A 26991-nucleotide genomic window follows, 5' to 3' on the forward strand; every position below is an offset into this window, starting at 1 on the left:
AGGTTGCTGGTTCGATTCCTGGTCAGGACACATGCCTGGGTTGTGGTTCAATACCCTGTCAGGCATGTGCGGAAGGCAACTGATCAATATTTCTTTTCCTCTCTCTCCCTACCTCTCTCTAATCATGTCCTCAGATGAGGATTTAAAAAAAATAAAAGAAATTTAAAAAGAAAAGAAAATGCCTTATGCATTTTATCACTGCGTCTTCAACTATATGGAAAAATTAATTTTATACTGGGCTTCTTTGTTAATTTCTTCATCTGAAGCTTCATAAAAAAATAGTTTGTTGGGGTTCTGTCCAATGCATCTATCTTTACATTTACTTTCTATTTCTGTGCCTGTGGATATTTGATTTATAATGTTGCTGCAGTTTTCAAAACCAGAGATTATAAACTCTTTGAAGAATTTTAATAACTTCGTGATAAGCTTTATTGCAGTGTCCTCTCTAGTCTCTTATTTTGTGATCATTCACTGTCCTGGGCCTCAGGTTAGAGAGTTAAATATTTGTGTGGAGTTCATAGGGACAGATGATGATGGATAGACAAGCTGGCCTCCGCCATGGATCACAGTCCTGCCCAAGTCCTTCCACTCGTCCATGGTCGTGACCACCGCTGCTTCTGCTGCCACTGTCACAGCCACCAGCCTGGGCCAAGGTCCCAGTCTTGCCAAGCTGGGGCCTGTGGCACCCTGGATTGCCCAGATGTGCGCGAGCACCTGACCGCCAGGCCAGTTAGTCGGTTGGGTTGCATGCCCTCGGGCCTGAGCCTGCCTCGTGCTCTGTAGTCTGGTATCTTTACTGCTTACACTCATGCTCCCTTGTCCCATCAGACTTCACTTACAAATTCAATAATAGAAGTATTAAGAATTCAAGTTGGCAACTGCAGAATAGTAAGCCAAACTCGGGGCCCTTCCCAGGGCAGGCAGGGCTTCATGTGAGCGGAATGCATGCCTGTGGAGCTGGCCTGGACTCAGTATTGTTTAACGCTGAGAAGGAAAGCGCAGTGGACATTCTGAATTGATCCTTGTGCCTGTGAAAATCCTTTATTTAAAGGATGTTGCTGTTGATGGCTCCTTTTTGGGAGATGTGTGGGTGGAAAAATTAGTGTCTTGTGCTAGACAGAACAGTGGGTACCAAAAATATGATTGCCTCTGGCTTTGAGAGAAAACTCACTGTCATCAAAAGCTTTCTTCCTAAGAGAGGTAAAGGTAGTCAGGGAGGATGTTCACAGTCCTTACCAGTGGTTCCACACTGACACCTGTGCCACGGGCTCCCTGCTGCGCCAGGTGGTAAATACTGGCTCCTGGTGGGGAGTCAGACTGGGGCATTGAGCAGTTGGCACAGAAGTGCTGCCTGGAGAGGGAGGAAGGCTACAGCACGTTCATCCCTTAGTGAGGCTACTGAAGCCCTTAAAGGAGCAAGCTCTCAAGTCCCAGAAAAGTTTTGACTTGAATTATTAAACGGACCCAACCATGTAAAGTTGCTGAAGGAATGTTCTTTGACCTACAAAAATGGCGTTTTCTTGTGTTCTAAGGTGTCCATAGATTAAGCTTAAGTTCAAAGCTGACATAAACAATTAGACTAAGCAGTCTTGATATCCAATATAGAGCACTGAGATGCACTTAAATAATCAGAGTTTTGGCTTTGTTTGTGATCTTGAAGTACTCATGATGTTTATAAATGCTTATTCATGTCAACAAAATTCCTTTTGATTTTTTTTTTTAAAGGAAAATAATTAAGTGGGTAGCAGTGGTCTTTCCTTGACCCGAAGGCATGTCCCCTGATGTGATTACTCCCAGCTATTCCCCTCAGTGTTCCAGCTGGCACAGACACCAGCAGATGAGTCAGACGTGGGGGTAGGGTCCCTGGTTGGTTCCAGTGTCCAGGAAATGAGCCTAAGCTGGAAGACAGAAATCCTGGGTCTTAATCCAGTATTGTCACTAAGAGGTTTTCTGTTCCTAAAGCACGTTGATTAATCTCTGCCTCAGTTTCCACATTTGCAAAAAATAGTCTATGGTACCTTACCTGGGAGTGACTAAGGGTAAAGATAAGATGAAGTATTTGGATGCATACCTGAATTTTTAAAAACATCTTTGTGGAATAATTTTTAAAATAAACTTACAGCATAGCACCACAGGACCTGATTTATTCCAGTTTGAGTGGCTGGTCCAAGACTACAGCTCATTTGCTTTAGAATTCAGTAGAGAGAGAGAGTATGTGAAGCAAGTAAGAGCTACCCTCACTGATAACTGTGGAAGTTTTTCAGAAATTCAGTAGGGGGCGCTCTCTGCTACATGGAAGTGGAGTTGGTTATTGTTTACATGGTAGAGACGAAGACCTTGCATAAATCTGCATAGGGGTCAGTGTTTATTGAAACTTGATTATTAAATACCACATTGGCCAAAGATGAATGGGATGATACAGTCATTTTAATTTTGAATAAGAAGGGAAATAGACAAAAAAGGGTTGCAAGGAAGTATTGGTGTCAAATAAGCTCAGAATTTTCTGTACAGAGTAGAAGTAAATTGATGTAGGAAAACAAATTATAGTACAGGTACTTTGGAAAAGAAGAGGGAGCAGCATATGAAATTAAGTAAAATTCTAAGAGCCTCAAGAATTTTTTCCTGATGAGCAGATGATTAGGATGTAGGAATTTCTCGGAGAAAACAGGTGATGGTTCATTATAATGCATTCCATTTACAACAGCAGCCGGAGCTCACGTCCTTCCAGAGGCGTTATTGAGACAGTGAGAGCCTTTATTTTACTGGTTATCGACCACACCTATATCTCTGGGATCTTGCTTGAAGTCAAGAGAAACAATAACATTTCTCTCTGAGGTTAGAACAAGATGTCTATCTCCTTTCCTTTAAAAATAAAAGAGCTTCCTTAACCGTAAAACTTTTGATGTTGGTATGTTTTTTAAAATGTGGGTATGCTTGAAATGACAGGCACATTATTGATTGTGAGTAGAGCACTAAATGAGAAATTTAAGACCAAGAGTAGGAATCTGCCTCGAATTCCTTGAAGCATAAGTAATTGTTCTGTTGTAATTTGTAGTCAAGACAGTGGAGGAAGTGGTGTCCTCACATATTTGGTGATGTGAGTCTGAACAGTGGAATCAAGGAGGAAGAGAACTTATTGCACAACTGCCATGTGCCAGGTTAGGTGCTGTGATGTGCAGTATTATGGCCTTGACTTTGATTTCTTTGTAGAAAAAACAGATGAATTCTTTTCAATCTTTCTGTTCATAGCTGTGTTTCCATTATGCTGATTTTTCAGAGTAGTTAAATAAGAGACGTGGTCAGCTGATATTTGTGAGGATTACCGATTAAAACAAATTGAATATATAGTCAGGATTTATTTGTTTCATGAGTCTCTTGTCATAGAAGCAGAGTCTCTTCAAAGACTGTTAAGTTTTTTGAGAACTTGACTATCCCAGAAGAGAGGTGGAACTTTCTGTTTGGGGGATTTCCCAGGGAGTTAAGTCAGCTGCATGGCTTAATCTGTACATTTATGAGGGTAACTTCATCTAATTTGAACAGCCTTGGGATAGTGAGCCTCATCTACCAGTAAATAGCCAAATATGATCCTTGGTTAAATGAAATACCACATGGGATTCGTTGTCTTCCCACATTCTTATCTATTGATGTCTGTTAACCAGAACAAAGGGCTCATGTTTTGAGTGAACAGATGTTTCGCACTCCTCCCTAAATACCACCAATCTGATGCAGAATAGTCCAAGGGAGCCCTGGCCTGGGTGGCTCAGTGGTTGGAGCATCGGCCTGTGCACCGAAGGATCACAGGTTTGATTCCTGGTCAAGGGCACATACTTGGGTTGCAGGTTCTATCCCTAGCCTCTGGAGGGGTGCGTGAGGGAGGCAACCAATCAGTGTGTCTCTCTCATTTCAGTGTTTCTCTCTCTCTCTCTCTCTCCCCCCTCTTCCCCTCTCTCCCTCCCTTCCACTCTCTCTAAATATCAACAGGAAAATATCCTCAAGTGAGGATTAACAAAAAAAAGAAAGAAAGAAAGAAAACAAAATAGTCCTAGGGAAAGGACTAAGAGTCTAACTGGGGAACATCTGAAATTACTTTCAGGTGGTTTTTTAAAAAAATTTTATTGATTGATTTTTAGAGAGAGAGGAAGGGGGAGAGGGAGAGAGAGAGAAATGTCAGTTTGTTGTTCCCTTTGTTTATGCATTTATTGGTTGATTCCTGTATGTGCCCTGACCAGGGGTCAAACCTGCAACTTGGGCGTATGGGGACGACCTTCTAACCAATTTAGCTACCCAGCCAGGCCTGTACTTTCTTTCAGTTTTTATTTGTTGTTTTTCATGTTGGAATAGTGTTGGGTTGTAAGCTATATTTTTATTTTTTATTTTATTTTTTATTTTTTTTATCCTCACCCGAGGATATTTTTCCATTTTTTGTACAGATAGAGTGGGAGGGAGAGAGAGGAAGGGAGAGAGAAAGAGAAACATCGACGTGAAGGGACACATCAAGTGGCTGCCACCCACACGACCAACCAGGGTCGGGGACAAACTGCAACCGAAGTACGTGCCCTTAGCGGGAACCGAACCCGGGTCTCTCCGGACCGCAGGCCAACGCTCTAACCGCTGAGCCAAACTGGCCAGGGCGATATATTTTTATTTTTTTATGACAGAGAATTATAGAAGTGAATGAGTGAGAAGTAGATCAGCGCCTGGTTAAGACTCTGAGTGTTCTGGATTAGCCACCTGAATGCCATCCACTCACACCAGAGTCTGTCTTCAGTGTGATGCCCTGAAGCAACTCTCCAAACTTGCTTCCCTCCAGGTCAACTGACGAGACATTCAGCTTGGCTGAAGAAACCTGTAGTTCTAATCCAGCCATTGTTAGGAGGAAGAAAATTGCCATAAGCATCATCTTTTCCCTGTGTGAGAAAGAAGAAGCCCAGAGGGACTTCCAGGACTTCTTTTTTTCCCATTTCCCCCTGTTTGAGTCTCACATGAACAGGCTGAAGAGTGCAATTGAAAAGGTAATAAGAATGTGATGGTATTCAAATAGAGAAGTGATTATGGGTCTTTAAAAGTGGCAGTCTCTTTGTTTAGGTATCAGATCACGTTCCCAGAGAACGTAAACCATTAATATTAGATATCGGATACAGCATGGCTTCAGGAGAGGAAGTACTGCTTCCTGATGACTTCAGGCATCACTACCTTGAGTGTTTTGATTATGATACTATCTTTTATTAATAAAGCCCATTAGATAATTATACAGCATTTTCTTCACCGGACGGTAATTTGGCTTGTTTCTCTCCAATGAAGGCCATGATCTCCTGTAGGAAGATAGCAGAATCAAGTCTCCGGGTCCAGTTTTATGTCAGCCGTCTGATGGAAGCTCTGGGAGAATTCAGGTAAATTCCCAAAGTTTGTCGAATCTAGCAAATTTCTGAGTAACAGTGGCAGCCATGGATCTGGGGAGACATAGAGACCATGACTTGGAAGAATTGGGGGCTGGCAGGTATTAGTCACTTTAGCAGCTCCTTCCTTTAAGGAGGAAACTAAGATCAGAGGAGCACAAAATTTAAGTCACCTAGCACCGAGTAATCCTCACTACTGCCTGACAGATGGCCTTTGATATAATTGTTTTTTAACAGGATGAATGAAGGAAACAAATGTTCCAGAGTCTCTTATAAGCCTGTTCATTATTTCATGTCACCCTCACAAAAGCCCTAACAGTAGGCACTATTACCCCACTTTACAGATGTGGAAACTTGAGTTCAAGGATGCTCGTCCAAAGCATAGATGGTGAGAGTATGTATCTCAGGGAAATATACATTCCCACTTGCCAGGGCAGTCCTGGTTTTATACCCAGTGAGTTGTCCCATAAATGCCCTGGTTTGAACATGAAGTTATATGATGATATTATAGTGTGCCTTCATTGTTAGTTTCTGAGTCATGAGCTTTGTACTTTGGACACCAGTTCTCTAGAGTCCTTGTCCCTAATGTCTTGGGTGGAAAGGTAACTTGCCTTGGGTAGCAGGTAGGACTTGCTTTCACTGTGCGAAGCTGGGATTGTCACACCATTTCTTAGAGCGGACTTCTCCATGGGAAATCGCGTCCCACTCCAAGGCAGTCAGGAGCGAATGAGTCAAATTATTACTCTGGAGCTGAGGCACAAAAAATTTTACAGTTCTTAGAACATTTTTGTGATGCTTAAGATATATGCTGGTGAGCTCTGTACAGCTGTCCCTTGCCACTTCGTGCTTTGACTTTCGGGGCTTTACTCTCTCGTGGTTTTTTCAAATATAGTAAGTGCGAAGTGGCGAGGGACAACTGTATATTAATAAAGCATCCTACTTCGTGGAAATTCATTTGTCGTGGTAGAGTCTGGAACTGATTAACCGCGATAAACAAGGGCTCTCTGTAATGCCACTTGGAGCAATATTCCCAGCCTTTTTTGTATCCTTGTTATGTATAAAGTACTCAAGGAATATGTTAGTCTATCTGGTGATTGTTAAGACCTAAGTCATCTGTGTCAGGAGTAGGTAGTATGAAGTTGTCTTCTGCAGTTTGTGAGGATAGCACTGTACTTGACTGTTGCCTGCTGTGGTCTGACCAGAAGCTGGCTTGTGCTTGAGAGTCTGGTCACTAGTTTAATGAGAGTATCAATTTTCCAGAGGTCAAGAATCTGACGGTATAGAGCCAGAAACCCTCACTTACAGTGAACATAGAGAGGTCTTGTTCTTCCTTCAACAACCTGTCCCTCCAGAAATGGGGACAAAATAAAGTGTTAGCACTTGGAGACTTTAGTTTTAGTAAATGAATCCCAGTTCCTTGTGACTGTAACTTGTCATTGCTACCTACGTCAGCAAATGCTCTGTTTTTGGCAAGGTGGAATTCAATTGTGTCTTGATTCTTTTATGCACACAGCTAGAAAACCAAGTCAGAATATACCTCATCTATTTTGATTTGGGATGGGTGGATGTGTTTTATAGCTAGCCATTGTGCAAAAGCAGTGATATGTACTGAATGAACATAATTGTTCCAGTAAAACTTTATTTACAAAAGAGGTGACAGATTTGGCCTGTGGGTCATAGTGTGCTGACCCCTATTTTCTATTCTGCATGAGTCACTTGAGTCCTACATAGATTCAGTTTATTGTTATCTTCTTTATTCTTTTATATAAAGATTATCCAAAATAATGTTTGTGACAGTTCTGTGTATTTCTTCTCTTTTCATAGAGGGACTATCTGGAACTTATATTCTGTTCCAAGGATAGCGGAACCTGTGTGGCTTACCATGATGTCCAGCACCTTGGAAAAAACTCAGCTCTGCCAGCGCTTTCTCAAGGAGTTCACACTTCTGATAGAACAGATCAACAAAAACCAGTAAGCTTTGGCTCTTTGGAGTGCGGGGTGTGTGTTCTGCGGCCAGTGTATCTTGTGTATATGACATGCCTCTTCCTGCGTTGACTCACCTGGTTGTATTTTCTTCCCTTTCTTGAAGGTTTTTTGCTGCCTTACTGACTGCAGTGTTAACCTATCACCTGGCCTGGGTACCGACTGTCATGCCTGTTGATCACCCTCCCATTAAAGCCTTCTCAGAGAAACGCACCTCTCAGTCAGTGAACACGCTGGCCAAAACACATCCGTATAATCCTCTCTGGGCACAGCTGGGTTAGTACCTGACTTGATGATTCAGAGACTGCATGAGATGGAATAGGGGAAATGCTAGGATTTTTCGTTGATGTTAACTATCCAATCTGGTGATGCAGGGAGTTGGAGACTGGCCCACCAATTTCTGATTGTGAGGCTACCAGCTTCCTCACCTTTCCCTGCTAGCAGCTTTGTTCCGCTCTTTTAAAGCTGTGTGAGTACGCTGTGTTCTCCCAGACATGCAGCAAATCACCTCAGAGCAAGGTCTCTCAACCTCGGCTTTATCACCCTTTGGACCACAGAAGTCTTTGCTGGGGGTGGGGCCTGTCTTGTGTATTGTAGGTGTAGGACATTCAGAAGCATCGCTGGCCTTTGTTCACTAGCTGCCAATGAAAGACTCCCTCCGAAGTTATGACAATTAAAAATTTCTTCAGACATTGCTGAGTGTCCCCTGAGGTGGGGGGGCAAGATAGCCCTTGGTTGAGAACCACTGCCCTAGAGGATGAACTGGATAGGAGAAAAGACAGAAAAGAAAGTAGCACACTATAATTTTACCACCTTTTCAATTTTAGTAGAAGTCAGAAACCTTATTTTTTTCCTACTCTGCTTCCCTGCAATTAGTTGGTGGCATTATTTCCTCAAAGCTTTATACCGAGGCATGGTATAGGAATCTAATGCTTTGTCATAGTTGGGTACAGAGTTTGGGACTTATGAGACCAGTTTTGAGTGTTTTGGGTTCATTTATCAGATGTTTAGGGTGACAAAGTAAAACGTGCACACTCACTGTCCTAGAGCCTGTGCCAGGTGCCAGGGATATGGAGCCGAATGCCGTGCACTGCTTAGCCTCAGGAAGCTTGCTGCCCAGCGGAGGAGGGAGATTTGTATTTGGATGATTTCAGGATGTCCTGGGTAGTCCTTTGATGGGGGTGTGCAAAAAGGATACAGGAGACTAAGAACATGGGTGCCAGAGCCAGAACTGCCCAAATCAAATCCAGTGTCCATGGGCAAGTGACTTAACTTCTCTGACTCAGTCTCTTCATCTGTAAAATGGGGTGAAAATAGTTCATGATTGCTGTGGGAATTCAGTTAGTTTTGTATAAAGCATCTTTGTTACTGTTGCTGCTGATGAAACCATTAATATTGGAGGTCTTAGAAAACAGCAGATTATAATTACAACAATGAGAGTTGTCACTGTGAGCCAAGCACTATGTTCAGTGCTTTTTACATGTTAATTAATTAGATGCTCGTTCCAATCTATTAGTATTGCCCTCATTTTATTTATTTGTTTATTTGTTAATCCTCACCCGAAGCTATTTTTTCATCGATTTTTAGATAGAGTGGAAGGGAGGGAGGGCTAGATAGAGAAAGAGAGAAATATTAATGTGAGAGAGATACATCGATTGGTTGCCCTTGCACAACCCCAACCCGAGTGAGGATTAAACAAACCCTCAACCCAGAATGTGCCCATGGTCAGGAATCGAACCTATGACCCTTCAGGCCAACGCTCTAACCATTCAACCATACTGTTCAGGGCTCTTGCCCTCATTTTATAGGTAATAAAGATGTGTTGCCCTTGTGCCCTGGGCCATGAGATGTGTAAGAAAGAGGATACCTGTCTCACTGTTAGGGAGATAATAAGTGCATGTTAAATGAATTAATAAGGAATTGATTAATTAATGAAGAATTTGTGGATGTTAAAATGGATTTAATACAAGCCATCAGTACTGAGCTCAGAAGTACTCAGAGTGTGCCTAACTCACTCTGGGGCATATGTTTCTTCCAGAGGAGGACAGAGCATTATTGTTCTTGTTACGGACCAGTGGTCCTGAAGAAGGGTCGTGTTATCAAGTGGTCACCATGAAGGGAAGAGGGCTGGATGTTAAGGAAGCATGGTTACATGCTGCCAGGTCACCCAACGAAAAATGATGTTAATTAAGCAGTATGCATTTCATTTGATAAATGATATTAGATGTGCTTCTCATTTGAAATTTTACTAATTGAGAGCCATTAATTCCCTTTGTTCAACTTAACAAGGCAAAGTCCTTTCCTATGGTCTCACAGTCCTTTTCAAAGGAGATCATGTATTATGGAGTGTCCCATGCTTCCCTCCCCCAAACAGTCTAACAGTATCTGGCTGTTGACAAAGTGTTGTGAGGAGGGGATGAGGCCCTAGTGCAGAGTTATGCCATAGCTTTGTAAAGTCAAGTTAAATGGTGGTTGGGTTTTCATTATACCGAAAATCAAGAGGCTCCCTGGTCAGTTTGGCTCGGCGGTTGAGCGTTGGCCTGCAGACCAGAGAGTCTTGGGTTCGGTTTCCACTAGGGGCATGTACCACCAAAAAAAAGAAAGAAAGAAAATCAAGAGGCTTCAATAATTTGACAGGGGAAGACACTTATTTCCAAATATGATTATATTTTCATTAACTGTTTACCAAGTCATAGTAAACAGGAAAATATAAATTACTGGGAATAAACACTGGTGCAGATACCATTTTAATGCAGCTTCCTAAATAATAGAGAATGTTCTGTCTTGAATTATTTTAAAGGCATATCTGAGAGCTTGCCAGGACAGGTACTGTTACCAGTGGAAGTGGAGGGATGTTTTCTACTCGCTGATATTCCTCTCAGTGTGGGTCCCATCTGGGTCACCATCTGTTATCAGTCAGTGTAAGTGCCATGAGGAAAAGAATTTTTGGAGGCGTCCATGAGAGGATGGGGTGTCATGGAAAGCTTTATTGATGATGTAAGATTAAGGGGGTTACCTTCCAAGGTCTCATCTCTGTCTTTCTCACCATGGAAGACATCTAGTCTCATCTTTGGCAGGGCCAGAATTAAGGCAACTGCCCAAAATGTCTGCTCCATATTTAAGTACAAACCAGTTCAGCATCTGGCTAGCTTATTTTGTGTTCTCAGCTACAGTCCATTGCATATGGGGTCCGCATGACCATGGACCATGCAGCTGCTTAAGGCCACATGACTATGGAGAGAGAACAGGTGAGTGCACAGGTGAATGTGGGTCATGGAGCAAGAGTGATCAAGGACGAGCAAGAACAAGAGAGGGAACTCTTTGGAATTTTGACTTTCCAAGATTTTGCACACTTTTGCTAGAGTCCGCCCCCTAGACAATCCATTGTTCCCCAGACTAGACTGACAGGCACCTACCTTCCCTACATCACACCAACTTCACTGTGCATGTGCCCATCTCCCCCTTTGTTCGATTCCTTGCCCCAGCGATCTGCAGGGAATGGACCAGTGGTTCCCTAGGGAGCATGAAGCTATGGCTTCCTGGTGAAGCTGCCCAAATGGCCATGCTTATAATGTCTGGCCTCCCCTTTGCTCTCTTTCTGTTATTAATATTAACCAGTTAATTACAACAATAACAGTACCACTGCTATGCCCACTTCTGCCTGATTTTTTCAGCATTCCCAGGAAAATGAAAAAAGAAGCTGGAAGCAACAAGCCAAGCCCTTCACATTCTCCTTGGCTTGCTGTTCGGGAGCTTAGCATCCCCACTTCTGCCTAACACATGCTTTCTGCATACAGGTTTTTCTAAGTGTGACTAACCACCCATTAGTGGGTTGTTGTGCAAGCTGCTTAGTAGGTCAAAAGAGCATTTAGAACGTACAATAGAATGGAAAGTATCAGAGTGACAGGTGTTTTGTAAAATGTTTTGTTTTAGAGGGAGTGTGAGGTTGCAGTCTAAAATGTGTTTCTTTCTTGGGATGGATATACAATGTTGGAAAGCCATTGTCTTTCACCACTGACTGAATCGAGGAGTTTCATGTGGGTCCCTTTTTAACCTGATGACCTCAAGAATTTATGGAAATGAAAAGCAGTTTTTCTCCTCTAAATAAAAGCTTTGGGATCATTGGTTTAAATTAATACAAGTATAAGAATCTGAAATTTCTTCTTTATTTTTTCCTCCAGAAGTTTAAATTGTATGTTTCAGAATACAGTGGAATTAGACTATAAATAAAAAATATATATAAGGAGAAAATGTCCACTTGCTCAGAAACTAAACAACCACATTTAAATAGCCCATACTTCGCAAGAGAAATTACAGAATAGTTTGAAATAAATGATAATAAAGATAAAATAAGTTACAATGTTTAGCATGAGGGCAACACTGTTTAAAGGGACTTCATAGCATATACATGTTGATTAGAATGTAATCAATGAATAAGCAGCCCTTTAAGATAATTAGTTTTTCTCCTTGTCTCCTTTTTAATTTTCTCAGTTTCTCTCTCCACTGCCTTTGTTGCTCCATCTCCCTGTTCCCCCACCTCTCTCACCGTCTCAGTTGTCCATTCCCTTTAAGACGCTGCAGAATTATCTGTTTCTCACCTCATTCTCTCCCCCTTTCTTATTCTGTCCCCTCTCTTTCTGCTTTGTGTTTCTGTCTTTTCACTTTTCCTGGGCATCTTTTTTCTTCCCCTCGCCCTCTGTTTTCTTTTCCTATGTATGCTTTTCCCTCTCTGCCTTCCTCACCTCTGCTCCAACCTCTTGTGCGTCTCTCCTATTCTCTATCATTTTGTTCCTCTCCATTCATCATCTCCCTTCTTTTTCTTTTCCTCTCCTTACACTTTGTCTGTTCTTCCCCTCTTCCTACCATAGCTGCACTCTCTGTTCCTCTGCTCCCTTTCTGGTGTCCACTCTGTGTACCCCTGTTTGTCTGCGTTCCCTGATCTGTGCTCTCAGGCTGTCCGCACCCCTCCCTGCTTCATATACTCTCTGTCTCTGCCCTCTCTCTGTTTTACCTGCATCTCTTTTTCTGTCTTTCGCCCATTTTCTGCTTTTCTTAAATTTAAGTTTGTGTTTTAAATTGTGCTTAAAAAAGAAGCACAGAACATAGCATTATCATCTTAACCATTCAAGTGCACAGTTCAGTAGTGTTGAGTCCATTCACGTGGTTGTGCACCTTGCCTTCATTTTGCAGAATTATACTCAGGAGAACAACGGAATGAATCTATTTTAAAATTAGTAACTTTGTCAGTCTGGGACTCAAAAAAATGCCTTAGAGCTCAAGATCCAGTAAATCTTTAATATTGCAGGTCTGTTATTGGTGCATTATTTTTATGAAGTCTGGCCCTAAAGTAATGGCGTTATCCACACACATTACTCTCATTACTTTATAGAGTTTAAACTATTATAAATTGTATTTGTAATAGCCATCTTTGTTTTACTTTTTTAAACTTATGACTTAGTTATTAAAATATTAAATACATTGAAAACTAATATTGTCATTCTGAGTGGCCTTTCCTCTGTGGTTTTTTTTTTTTTTTAATCCTCAGCCGAGGATATTTTTCCATTTATTTTCAGACAGAGTAGGAGTGAGAGAGAGAGAAACATCAATATGAGAGAGACACATCAATTGGTTGCCTCCCGCATGACCCCAACCAGGACCAGGGACCAAACTACAACCAAAGTGCCCTTGACTGGAATCGAACCCGTGACTCTTTGGTCCATGGGCCAATGCTCTAACCACTATACCAAACCAGCCAGGGCTGTGGTTTTTTTTATACCAGATTTCGGATGTGTAAAGCTTATCTTCTTTATTAACATCGAGACTGGTTTAACAAGTGTCCGATGAATGCCTGCCATGGCCGGGATGCCCTGCAGCAGCGGGCCATGTAATCTCTGGGAAGTAACAGTAAATTCTTAGTCAAGAACGTTTTCTCAAACAGAAGTATCTGTCCTAGCTTAGACTACAGTTCTGAGTTATTCTTCTGAATTCTTGGATGATTTCTCAGTCAGCTGCAAAAGCCTCAAAGATAAAGCTCTGGTAGGCTGCCATCCATCTTGTCACAGAGAGGACTGTTGAATGTCTCTGTCCTGCCCTTTCGGTTCTTGGGAGCAGTAGCGTTACCCTAGGGAACAGTCCACAGGAGGTACTTCCTGAGGGTTCCCATAAATTCTTCAGTCTTAATCTATCAAATTCATTAGTTTTATCTATCCTGTGCCCTTATTAATGCCTTCCCTCCTCTCTCCAGATGCACTCCTCACATGGGTTCTGACTTCCTGAGTTATTTATAGCTATTATGTTCTCCTCTCCTTTATGTAGAGGTTTTGATTTATTCCAACATTTTGATTATTCCCATAATGGTTTCTAAACCTGGGTTGGTTATGTAGAGGTGTAAACGAGATAAATCCACATCAGACATTGAGCACTGTGCCTGTACAGTCTGTAAATGTTGGCTTTTTGTTGTAATTGTCATCATTGTTACTATATGTAACTTGTCAAGTGCAATGATTTTAATCCAGGCACTTGACCGATACTTTTATTTATTTAGACCTCACTCAATATGTATTTATTGATGTTAGAGAGAGAAGGGGGAGAGAAAGAAAGAGAAACATTGATGTGAGACAGAAACATCAATTGGCTGCCTCCCGTACACACCCTGACTGGAGATTGTGACTGCAGCCTAGGTATATGCCCTGAGTAGGAATCAAGCCCACAGCCTTTGGTGTATGGGATGATGCTCCAACTAACTGAGCCACCCGGCCAGGGCTTGACCAATGCTTGTGATGAAAAGCTTATACTGCTGGGCTCATTGACACATTTGCCCTTTAAGCCAAATGTTCATGGTTCATTAGCCTAAATTTTTAATCAGCTTGTCAGGATATAACTTATGGGACATACTTTTTCCAGCAGCATTTTCATGTGAAGTAATAGAAATATTCAGATTCATTCATATTCAGAATCATAGTATTCTTGACTAAGGGATTTCTTTTTTATTGATCAAATTGAGTCTAATTGGTGCAGGTGTGTAAATTGAGATAATTCTAAACGGGCCATTTCATTAAGTATTTTGAATTGATTCACTGCACTTCAATTCAGTGATCTTTGAATTTGGATTTCACCCCAAGGTCTCTTGTCCAGGAGTTCTTCTGAAAAAGTCTCATCATTCTAGTTTCCAAGATACAGTATTTGATTTGGTCACATATTCAGGGCTCTGGCTTCAGCCTTCCTTGGAGGGTGGGAGTTGGCCAGCCAGTGAGCTGCATGGGCTGACCTGCCGAGGGGCTGTGTGTACCGGCGCTGTCCCCTTGCACCAGGAGTGGCGGGCTGCAACCTGTGCCCAGCCTTTTGAGGCAGACTCTCCACTATAGAGGCAAAACCAAAATATAACCACTACTAGGACATTACCTTTTTGCCTCAATTAGTTGTGTGACGAGCAACTCTAGTTTAGGACTAAGTCATCTGTTTTTCTCTTGTAAAAGCCGACGTATTCGTGACATGCTCACCCTAGATGACTTTGTCCTTGTGTCCACTTGGCTCTGTAGGCGATCTCTACGGAGCCATCGGCTCTCCGGTGAGGCTGACGCGCACCGTGGTGGTGGGGAAGCAGAAGGATTTGGTCCAGCGCATACTTTACGTCCTGACCTACTTCCTCCGCTGCTCTGAGCTGCAAGAGAACCAGCTGACCTGGAGTGGGAATCATGGAGAAGGGGACCAGGTGTTGAATGGGAGCAGCATCACGACAGCCTTGGAGAGGGGGGAGGTGGAGGAGTCGGAGTATGTGGTCGTCACGGTGAGAAGCGAACCTGCTCTCCTTCCCCCCATCCTGCCACCGGCGATGGTGACCACTGAGGGAAGGGGCCCTGGGCCCGAGGACCCGACTGGGACCCCAGAGGACAGTGACATTAGAGACCTATGTCCCAAACCTGACAAAGAAGGAAACAAGAGTTCTGCGGCCTGCAGCACGGGCTACCAGGACCCAGCCGTGGACAGTTCTTGGAAACCTCAGGATGCATTTTGTGGGGATGAAGAAAGTGAAAAAGAGGCCCCACCAGATGGCTGTTCACGGTTCTCCAGTAGTGACGCTTTGGGGACAGGATCGAAGATCAGTGAGGAGTTGAAAGGAGAGATGCCTAAGAAGCTACCAGACCGGTCAGCCGCCTGGCCTTGCCCAGACAGACTTTCCCGGGAGAAGCCTCCCTTAGAAAAGGTCACTTTCCAGATTGGAAGCTCCGTATCTCCAGAGTCCGACCTTGAAAGCCGCACTCAGAAAATGGAGGAGTGGCTAAAGGCCTGCAGACAGTACCCAGAGTTGGCAGGTTGTCCCGTGGGTGAGCCCAGGGTGGCCACTGCCATGGCTCAGGACCAGCAGGTTTCTAGGTGCTCCTTCCTGCCTGGCTTCCGGCAGACGGTCTGCTGTCCTCAGAATCGGCCATCCGAGGGGAATGAAGGTGAATTTGACAGGGCTTATGCTGAGGACAGAGGCTTCAGAACCAAGGCTGCAGCAGATGCTGTTGGGCCGCTTGGCCCCGCTGCTGACTCACCTGCACCTGATGCCAGTGCTGCAGGGACTGGACAGAGAGTGCCCGAGAGAACCAGGGGTTTGTATCCGAAGGAGGAGGAGGGGTCTTTGGTAGAGCCTGTGCCCAGCAGGTGTGTGCAGCAGGACTCTGGCGTCTCAGTCGCTACAGATGTCCCCTGTGGGGATACCAATGGAACAGCCAACTTCAGGACTGAAGGAGACATTCCCAGAAATGAGAGCTCGGATAGCGCTCTTGGAGACAGCGATGATGAAGCATGTGCTTCAGCTGCACTGAATCTTGGTCATAGCAGTGACTGGACCGAAGGGTCACTGGAAGTGGAGCTGCCTCTGCCCAGGTAATGCCAGCAGGCTGGGGTGCAGGGAGAACTGGGTTTGAGTATGGCCGTGATCATGTTAGCTGCTGTTGGCAGTTTCACACACGTTTTTTTCTCAAAGTATTAGAAGCGTTATCCAACCAATACAGATTCCAGCCTGCCCTTTCTCTGAGGATGACCCCTGGCTGAGTGCATCCAAGCGCTCTGAGTGAGGGGGCAGCTGGGCATCTTTGCAGTGATTGGGACATCTGGGGAAGCGAGGGGATGCAGAGGTGGTGGGAGCAGGGAGGGGTATGTTCTGTCGTCTAGATGGGGCTGCACAGCTGGCAGCAGACGCCTTGCTCGGGAGGAGGTGGAGGGCACTAGGGGCAGCTTCTCTCCTGTCAGTCTGAGGAGCGTGAAAGCGGCTGAGAACAACTTTTTCCTAACACTCCACCAGGTCAATTATTTGGTCTATGAGCAGTAGTTGGAGACTTCTGTTCTGCTCTGTCCTGGGCACCACCCTTGCAGATGTGTCAGGTTCCTAAAGCCAGACTTTTGGCAAGCTCCCCTGCAGGCTTTCTCTTTCTTCACTCCCTGGACACAGACTGCCTGGTGGACGTTCCACGTGAGATATAAGAGCAAACTCGTAACCAGTCATCAACGTACTGTTTTCTTCCTGCATTACCATTAGAAAAAGAAAACAAAACTCCTTTTACTCTCCAACCCCCTCTGTCTTCTGACACGAATGATCTGCTTACTGGAGGACTGATGAGATGGCTGCCCTGAGTCTGACCTGTGTCACTGGGACTTTTGTTCCAATAGAACATAGGAGGGAGCCACCCCCTTTTAACTTCTCTTTATTATTGAATGTATTATAGATGTTCCTCCTTTTCCCCCCTCATCCCCACTCCCGCCCCCCTCCTGCCTTTCCCCAGACTGTTGTCTGTGACCATTGGTTATGCATATATGCATATACGTTCTTTGGTTTATTTCTTCCTACCTCCCAACCCCCTTCCTTTTGAGGTTCGTCAGTCTAACAACCAATTTGTACTTCTTAACACCTTCACCTTTTTTCACCAATTCCCTCCAATCTGGCAGCCAACAAAATGTTCTCTGTTTCTATGAGAATGTTTCTGTTCTGCTGTTCATTTTGTTTGTAGATTCAATTATCGATAGATATATATTTATTGCCATTTTTTTCATGTTTTTTATCTTTTTTTTCAAGAAGACCCTTTAACATTTCATATAATAATGGTTTGGTGGTGATGAACTCCTTTAGCTTTTTCTTGTCTGGGAAACTCCTTATATGTCCAGCAATTCTAAATGATAGCTTTGCAGGATAGAGTAATCTTGGTTGTAGGTTCTTGCTTTTCATCACTCTGAATATTTCTTGCCACTCCCTTCAGGCCTTCAAAGTTTCTTTTGAGAAATCAGCTGGTAGTCTTATGGGAGCTCCCTTGTAGGTGACTAACTGCTTTTCTCCTGCTGCTTTTAAGAGTCTCTCTTTGTCTTAAACCTTTTGCATTTTGATTATGAAGTGTCTTGGTGTGGGCCTCTTGGGGTTCGTCTTATTTGGGACTCTTTGTGCTTCCTGGACTTGTATGTCTGTTTCCTTCACCACGGTAGGAAAGTTTTCTACCATTATTGTTTCAAATAGGTTTCCAATTTCTTGTTCTCTCTCTTCTCCTTCTTGCACCCCCAAGATGCGAATGTTGGTACGCTTGAAGTTGTCCCAGAGGCTCCTTATACTATCCTCATTTTTTTGGATTCTTTTTTCTTTCTGCTGTTCTGATTGGGTGTTATATTCCAAATCGATGGTTTGCTTCTTGGCTTTACCTACTCTACTGTTGAATCTCTGTAAATTATTTCAACTAACTAAAGTAAAGAATAATTTACAGAGTTATTGCTTCCTTCATTTCTGACTGGTCCTTTTTTATGCTCTTGAGGCCCTCACTGAGTTCATTGAAGTTCTCACTAAGTTCATTGAGCATCCTTATAAGCAGTGGTTTGAACTCTGCATCTGTTAGATTGCTTATCTCCATTTTGTGTAGTTCTTTTCCTGGAGTTTTGTTCTGTTTATTCATTTGGGACATGTTTCTTTGTCTCTTCATTTTGGCTGCTTCCCTGTGTTTGTTTCTGTGTATTAGGTAGAATTAGTATGTCTCCTGGGCTATCTAGGGTGGCCTATTGTAGTAGGTGTCCTGTAGGGTCCAGTGACACAGTCTCCTGGTTTCCCAGCTGGGAGCCTATTTTTTATTATGTATTCTAACGGACCAATATGGTTTTAGGTCTCAGAGTATCAGCAACCCGAATGTAAGAAACTTTGGCCGCTCCCTTCTGGCGGGTTATTGCCCCACGTACATGCCTGACCTGGTGCTCCACGGGACCAGCAGCGACGAGAAGCTGAAGCAGTGCCTGATGGCTGATCTGGTCCACACCGTCCATGTAAGTGATCACAGGTTGGAGGCCCTGGCTGCTGACTGTGTCTGCCAGGGTCCTGCCCAGCCACAGGTGTTTAGACTGTGTTAGACCAAAGAGAGTATAGTGAAAGATTGTTTATAGAGGTGTGGGCAGGTTTGGGGAAGCACCCAGGGATTATTAGCAGCAGCTGAGCTGGGAGTACACTCAGCCTGGAGGGGTAAGGGAGCAAGCAAGCTGAGAGAGCAGAGCTAGCCCTGGAAGTGGGCTGCCTGGTTGCAGGAGCACTGAGGAGAGGTGGCTAATGCCTGACATCACTCTGCTCCAGCCTCCAAGCTCTTCCGGTCTGGGCCCAGGGTCTGGGCCCAGCTGATGCAGGCACAGGCCTGTGGTCCACAGAGGTCAGCCTCCCGAGATCCACAGGACAGAGAAGGGCAAAGAGTGGGTCTGGGGGCATGCGAGGTTATAGACTGGGCAAGCAGAGCAACCAGCACAGATGGTGACAATTACACGCCGTCACGGGGAGGACTGAAGAGATGTCACATGCGGTTTGCTTTTTACCTGATCCTTACGAGTTCCTCAGAGTAATTTATTTTAACTGGGTTATCATTTAGTTTACTCTGATGGCTGCATGAGGATGACTGTGTAAAGATTAACGAGTCTTCCTGGAAAATTGTACTGTGGCTGCCGCAGAGTGCTTTTCTGCTCTCTGCAGCATGACAGGAACTGAGCAGTGAAAGCAACTGTTGTGTCAGTCTGATGGGCCTGTTTATAATTAAGCTACTATTGGGCAGATGTGCAAAAATTGATGTTTTGCATCGGAAACGTGTCTTGTACAATGGGGATACTCCTCACTACATTAAGAAAAAGTGGAATTTGGCTTGTTGTACCTCTTCGCCAACAGTTATTTTCTGGGAGGTGAAACAGAGGCACTGCATGTTATCTTTGGCCTTGAGCACCTCCTCTGTGAAGACTAAACATACATCAGGCTCATGCTAAACCAGCAGCAGACTTATGCTGAACTGGTGTGAAGTGGGAAGGAAAGCTCAGTAGTGAAGCAGATGTCCTCATAACTCCCTTGGGTAGGGTAAGAAAAGAGTCAGGGAGGGGCGCTCTGACGCTGGAAGGCCAGCCTAGGGAACACATTAGTACCCTGACATTCCTAAAGCTGCCCTACTTTGTGGTCGGTCACCACCTCTCAGCAGCTATGTATAAGGAATGCCACATTGTGTTGACATACTCGTCATGAACACTGCACTCTTGTATATCATTGTAGAGGTCCATGCATCAGTGACTGTAGAATAAGAACAATGCCCTCACTGTGTGCTGCTATCTTTCTGGGTTGTGTTAAAGCATGTATGAGGCCTCAGCGACCTTGGAGACTCGCATGCATCTCTGCCATCTGCAGCACAAGGTGGGGAGTTAGAGGCCTCCCTTCCTCTTCTGTCAACACCTTATGTTTATATCCATATATGCAAACCTGTGGGTTTCTTTCTGCTCTGCTGGCGGTTTGTGAGAACATTGGTATTGCTCATTGGACCTTTCTTCCTTGAGCCCCATGTTCCGGTTCTGACAGAGGTGCCAAGAGATCTTGTGTGAGCTAATGGGGTTGTCTCCAGTGCCATTGATCTTGCCAGCTGGAGGTGTTGCCCGGATGCCCCAGACTCGCTCACCGATCACTGTGTAAATGTAATCTAGTCATTGATAACTCTCCTTGAAATTACCTGCAAAACCATTCATGACATTTTTAATCATTTCTTTAGGCTGACAAGTTCCGATTTTTGTGTATTAGGTTTTCATGGTGACCATCCAGCAATACAATGCATATATTTGAAAAAACAAAATGATGTGTTTCCTTTATTTGTACTCTTAAAGATTTTTCATACATCATTTTCCCTTCCTTTAAGAAGTAGCATTTTCACATTGTAGCTTTTCTCATTTCTTTAGACTATGAAATCACCCTGAGAGATCGAAAGTTATTAAGCATAATAACCTATATTGTGTCAAATTGTGGGTAAATCCAAAGTGCAGCCATGCATGGGTGTTCATGGGAAATTGCAAAGCGTTCATGGAAATTTCTTCAGAAGTTTAATGCACTTAGAATGTATCCAATTAGCGTTAGTGGATTCTAATTTCACTGGCACATTCATCATAATGAATTTTACTTTTGAAGTAGTGTTCCATTTAGCGGCCTCTCAGCCTGGGACTCTGGTCTGTGGCAGTGTTTAAATTAAAAAAGCCTTACTTTCAAATGCCATTTACAAATATTTGTTGAAAAATGAATTAAGAGGGTTTTCTAAAACATTATATTGAATTTACTGCTCCATAAAGCCTAGTAATTATTTAAATTCTTGAGTAGACTGCCAGAGAAAGCAGCAAAGATTCAAGAACAAGTACATGACCAGAGTTAGAGCAGAAATCACCGCTTTTTGAGGAAGAGAAGATTGGGATAAATTACTTTATCACAACTTGCTTTCAAAAACCTATTTTTGGACATTATTAATTTTTAGCATTCATGCTAGACTGCATTGGGCTCTGCTATTTATAATTGTTTTTAGAGAGGATTTTTAATAACTGTTTAAATGTCATTGATTTAAGGCATTGATCTATTTTCTAACCTACGCATGATTGGATTGTAAAATATCTCATGTGAATGTGCTTTGTTACAACCATGGTGGATTAATTTGTGGAGTTTCTTCTCTCATTGAAGGATTGCATTCTAGAGCCTCCAATACTAAGCATTTCTCTTTGTATGTTTCTTTAGTCTTTTATGAAAGAAAGGTATATTAGCTTTATTTCATGTATTTCCATTTTTGTTACTGGCTTGCACATGTTAAAATGTGGTCTTTAAATATTTAAACACATGTTCTTGTTTAATCCATATACTACCGCTTTTCTGTCATTTGAACTGTTTCTCTTTCTCCTAACATATAGATTATACAGCTGCCTTAAATTAGGCTAAAGTAATATTTAGTTTCGTTTTTTTTTTCCTGCTACATCTAAATGTGCATTCTTTCCTCTGTTTTCCTTCTGACTTTAAATGGTAAAGTGGGGGAGAGAGAGAGAGAGAGAGAGAGAGAGCCAGCTTACTCTGTACCTGTGACCCCGGATAGCGTTTTCTCTTGTTTTTTTTTTTTCTCCTGTGTGTTTGTCTGCCTGTGAATACTGCTGACCGAGCAGTGTCGGGGTATTAAATCAGGGGACTGTGGAAGGTGTGGAGGACCACTGACTTAACACTGATGGCTTAGGTTCCAGTCTCAGTGTTTCCACTCATTCGCTGATAGCTGAGTAAGTTGGCATCGCTAAGCCTCAAAAAAATGTATTTAGAGGAACAGATGAAATATAACCCAGGGGTTGGGAGTTTGGCTTTAGAAGACAGTCAAACCTGAGTCTGAATCATGGCCTAACCCTTCGTGGCTTTGTGGCCTTGGGCAAGGTTCTTTGATTTTCTAAGTCTCAGTTTTATCTTTCATAAAATGAACAGTGTTTATAGGTCTGGTTTGAAGACTCTGTAAGATAATGCATATCAAGTGTTTAGCACAGTGCCTGATGCATTACTAAATGCCCAATAAAAGTTAGCTATTAAAATAATATATGTGAAAGTGTTTTGTAAATGAGTTTCCCAGGAAAGTCCTGTTATTGCTGACAGGACAGAACCCAGGCACATACTTGTTCAGTGCTAAAAGTGTCCCCTTTCCCTGTGCCTATGATATTAAAAGGAGCATGCATGGCAGCTCTAACTCTGCAGAGTAGGGTCATCATGATCAAAATTAGCATCACATGTTAATTTTTTTTTTAAAAACTATGTTCCAGGCTTCAGGAATTTTATAGACTAATCTATACAGCAAAGTAACACTTGGATATAGGAGCCTCTTTCATTTAATTTTAAGAGTAGCAACAGATTGACTCCACAAATATCATGCGGAAATCAGTAGCACAGATAAGCAGCTTTGCTAAAAGCTTGGCTGTGCTATATGCTCATGAATACCTAACTAAGCCACGCAGTGTAATCAGCCAGGAAGACTACAAAAGAACAGCAAGTCACATCAAGTGATAAATTATTACTTAAGTAACAGAGAGCACTAAGTACCTCAAGTCAACAACAACCTTAAAATCAATAGTTTTTTAAAGGAAACATTAGTAGGACAGACCTACTATTTTAGAATATCTCTTGTTGCTTTCATAGCGCTGTGTTGGATAATTAGCATGACATTGCCTTGGGCTTATAGCACTGTCTTATGTTTAGTGAAATGTGTGTGTGTGTGTGTGTGTGTTACAATGTGTATATATTTATACACATGCATTCATGGGCACACATGTTCACATCTGTGTAAGCATGCACACTGGATGATGATGTTAAAAGGTATTTCTTTTTTATTTCTTTATTGATTTTAGAGAAAGAGGAAGGGAGAGAGAGAGAGAGATAGAAACATCTATGAGAGAGAACATCGATTGGCCGCCTCTTTCATGCCCCGCACAGGGGAATCGAACTGGCAACCTCTTGGTACATGGGTCAGTGCTCAACCACTGAGCCACACCAGCCGGACTGAAATGTATTTCTTACTGTGGATTGGGATTTAAAAATATTTGAAAAGTAATGATCTCTGAGCATGGCCAACTCTAGTCTGAAATGCTCGTGAATCCCTCCCCTTCTTACTGTGACTGCCATCTTATTTTATTTCCCCTTTACCTTCCCCTAGTGCCACAAGAGGGCTCTTTCTAGCACAGGATCCTTTACCCTTCCACTCTAATAGTTTCCCCTTTTTTTAGAGCCTAAAAGGTAAACTCCTTGCCTTTTCCATCCTTCAGATGAACACACACACACACACACACACACACACACACACACACCACCTACCCACCCACTTACCCACCCACCCATCTCCTTCGGTGCTCCAGTCACACTGTTTGCCATTCTGTAGTGGTCCACCTCTCCACCTGTGTACATTTGCCTCCGTCGCCGGAGGTACCGTTGAACACGTTTCTGTTTGTTGTTGAGGTCCCATTTCAAATGCTGCCTCTTCCTCGACAACATCTCAGCACTCCCAGGTAGAGCTCAACTGCTCTCACCTCCAGGCTCCTCAGCACACTGCACTGGGCCTCTGCTTCGTGTCCACTAGGGTTGCAGGCGCCTTCTTTCATATACCAGAACCCTACCCTGATCCTCACCCTAACTAACCCAGCACCTCACCTGGTGCCTGGCATGTTGAAAGTGATATGACTATTTCCCACAGAACATGTGTTTATTCTGTGGCTAAAGCTATGATGATTAGTGTGTCTCTTTCTTCTGAAGTAAAGAGAAATGGCAGATAATCTTTCTTTAAAAAATAAAGGAATAATGTGTTTAGACATGATGGCTGTGACATTTTGTGTTCATTCTCTTTACCCAAAGGATAATAAAAGGCTTATTGTAGTTCCGCTGGGCTTTGTTTCTCTTGCATTTTGTAAATGTTAGACGCATAGCTAATTTTGATGTTTTCCCCAATTTTTGCATGTGTAAAATATACAAAATATTTGGACATCTATGCTCTTCTCTTCAAAAAAGTGACCAACCTTCTCACCTTTTATTTTGGAGTCATGCACATCTTCCCATGACTTTACCCTGATAACTCCTTTTTTTTCTTTTTACCGTTAGCACCTTTCTTTGACTTGAAACTGTTTCTCTCCGCAGCAAGTGACCGCCTGACAGGCCATTCCCAAAGTTGCACACCGTATCTGCAAGGCCGCAGGCTGCACGTGGGTGTCAGTTCAGGGAGCCTGGCGACATGCACGGCAGAGGTTTCCTTTGTGCCCGCCCCAGCCACCTCACTGCACTCTTCCCTCTGCCCCCGGGTCCCCGTTCTTCACCATGTCTTTGGCTTTCCAGAGTCCCCAGTGTGATGTACCTACCAGGATCCCTCAGCAATGTGTCCCATAGTCCAAAAGGATTGGTTTTCTCTTTCTCTCCACCTTATTACAACTCTTAAGCCTTTAGTGACTGACCTTGATTCTGCTTCTGAGAGAGAGACTGGTTATAAACAAATGCATACAGAATTATGATAAGATAAATACGTATCTTCTGGTATTTTCATATGTTAACAGTCCATTTGACGAGCTAGAAATCTCTGATGGTGGCATTTTCAGATGGTCTGCATGACTTATTTGGCCAGTAGCAGGGCAGAGAGGCTGGAGACGATTTTTGGGGAAGAGGAGAAGGTTTACTTTTCTGTTAGAAAATACTGAGTACTTTTTATGTGCTGTGGGCTGTGTTTACAGCCATAGTCAGGGTACCAGGTGGGAGGACTCCAGGAACAGGTAAGGATACAGATGTATGCCTCCCCTCTGAAACTATAAAAATAATGGATAAAATGTTACCATCCCCACCCCAGCCCCTTGTTATAATGCCTGTAAGTTTGAGCTGATGCAACCATTGCCTTCTGGCATTTCAGTCTGGATACAGGTCCTAGGAATTAGGTCTGGAGCTTCTGAGACCACTCAGGATGAGAGATGTCATCTTGCATACACAAAAGACTTGGGACCGGGAATTGAGCTCTTTACCTAAAAACCTGGAGCTTCAAAGAGGGGACTAGAACACTCCAACCATAAATAGTAAAGCAGCACAGGCACACATTGAAAAGTTGGGTGGGAAAAAATAGTCACCCATGACAAGTCAAATTCCAGACTTGCTCTGTGAGTGGGTTCAGGGTCCAGATTTATTCCGCCCAAGTGACTTAGGAATCCCCACTCGAGAAATAAACATCAAAAGCTCTGGGTCTGGCCGAAGGAAGCGCATCGACACTTCCCAAGCACAAGCTTGTAAGACACGTGGCTGCTTTTCCTCTTCACCTCATTGCAGCTCTTAAGCCTTCAGTGGCTGACACTGAACCTGTTTCTGAGAGACACATACAGCACATAAAACAATGGAAAACTCCCAACAAGGTAGGCTTGTGTCCGAAATGACAAACCATGTATGAGGAAACTGGGATAGGGAGAGCATGCAAATCCAACCGGAATTCACCTCCTAGACCAGTCTGGAGTAGCGGTTAGGTAACAATGTTTAAAATGGTTACAGTGGTCAAAAGAAGGAATTGGAACATTGAAAAAAAAGGTTGGGTAAACGATCATAGATTTGTGAAAGAACTAAAAGAGCTTCTAAAATTGAAAAATGTGATTGAAATTAAAACTCAAGGGATAGGTTAAAGAGCAAAGCAGATTAAATACAGCTAGAGAGAATTCGAGTTTGTGAAATGGAGGCCACGTGTCAAACTATTTCTTTAAATATAGCTCTGAGACAAAAAAAAAAAAATACAGAAAAGCAACTAAGAGACATGGAGGCTAGAATGAGATGTTAAGCTTGCCAATACATTACTTTATGTAGAATGGTTAAGAAATTAACGCTCAAATGACAGCAAAGAATCTTACGTTTTGTTATCCAGAATATTTCAGAGAAAAAGCAAAGGTATAGGGGGCTACATCCAGTGATCTGAGACCAAAATCATGTGTTTGCTTTGTGTTGGAGAGAAGCTGCCCAGGGGCGCATCCCAGTAGTTACCTCTGCACCGTTGTTACTCGTGTGCGGGTTGCAGACCCAGCTGTGAGCACAGCTGTCCATCTGCCCTCCTGTTGTCTGTCACACGCATGTGGCCGGACATCTGTGAGGATTAATAGAGGGTCAGTTTAGAGTATGTCATTGGGCAGTGCCAGCAGCGCGAAGATGGGGAGGTATCCAGCGAAGTCACTGTAGAGGCAGCGTGTGTTCCCTGCTGACACTGAGGCCTCACACTTCTCGTGAGCTGACTTTCCGAGGGATTTCCACCAGGACAAGGTTTTAGGTTTTCAAAGTAGGGGGCTTGGCAGACTCAACGTGCTAGAAGTTGGAAACACTTGAATGAGTTCCTAGTGTGCAGATTTTAGAGCCAGTTATGAGAACAGCCGTCTTACACGCCAAGATATCTATCTCTTACATGCCAAGATATTTCATAAACACATACATGTTTTCTCCTCGGTGTTCCTGCCTGTAGAGCAGGACTGTGTTTCTGGCCATCCCACAGGGGGAAAAGGCATGATGAATTAATAAGTAGTTATAGGAAGCATTTATGTAAGAATGGTATTTTCTGATCCTATTAGTTAAAAATAAGGTAATCATGTGAAATGTTAGTCATCTAAATGGGGTACGTGGAAAATAAATATATTAATAATTATGTGGATGACTTAATGGAACTGGATTGAATCCAAAAATAGAGAAATCCGAGTAGAGAATGGTTCAGTGGAGCCAGCACGTATTAGATATGTAGCACGTGCCTAGCAATTTGTTAGGCTCGTTTCAGAGGCTAAAGAAGAAAAATAAAATGGGATTTTTCTCCTTGAGTAACTTATGAACTTC

The 26991-nt window shown here is 43.1% G+C and overlaps 1 protein-coding gene across 4 annotated transcripts in view; it reads left to right on the forward strand.

Moving 5' to 3' along the window:
- The window catches only part of FNIP2 (folliculin interacting protein 2), a 129462-nt gene that overhangs the window by 85667 nt on the left and 16804 nt on the right, over positions 1–26991 (forward strand). For all 4 annotated transcript variants that reach the window (XM_036239920.1, XM_036239919.1, XM_036239918.1 and 1 more), the window contains 6 exons: positions 4811–5012; positions 5302–5390; positions 7221–7367; positions 7486–7655; positions 14918–16250; positions 18500–18656. In XM_036239920.1, coding sequence (XP_036095813.1) covers positions 4811–5012; positions 5302–5390; positions 7221–7367; positions 7486–7655; positions 14918–16250; positions 18500–18656 — 2098 coding nt within the window. The remainder of the gene's footprint in view (positions 1–4810; positions 5013–5301; positions 5391–7220; positions 7368–7485; positions 7656–14917; positions 16251–18499; positions 18657–26991) is intronic.

The sequence above is a fragment of the Molossus molossus genome, unplaced genomic scaffold, assembly GCF_014108415.1.
Source record: "Molossus molossus isolate mMolMol1 unplaced genomic scaffold, mMolMol1.p scaffold_m16_p_4, whole genome shotgun sequence".
Lineage (NCBI taxonomy): Eukaryota > Metazoa > Chordata > Mammalia > Chiroptera > Molossidae > Molossus > Molossus molossus.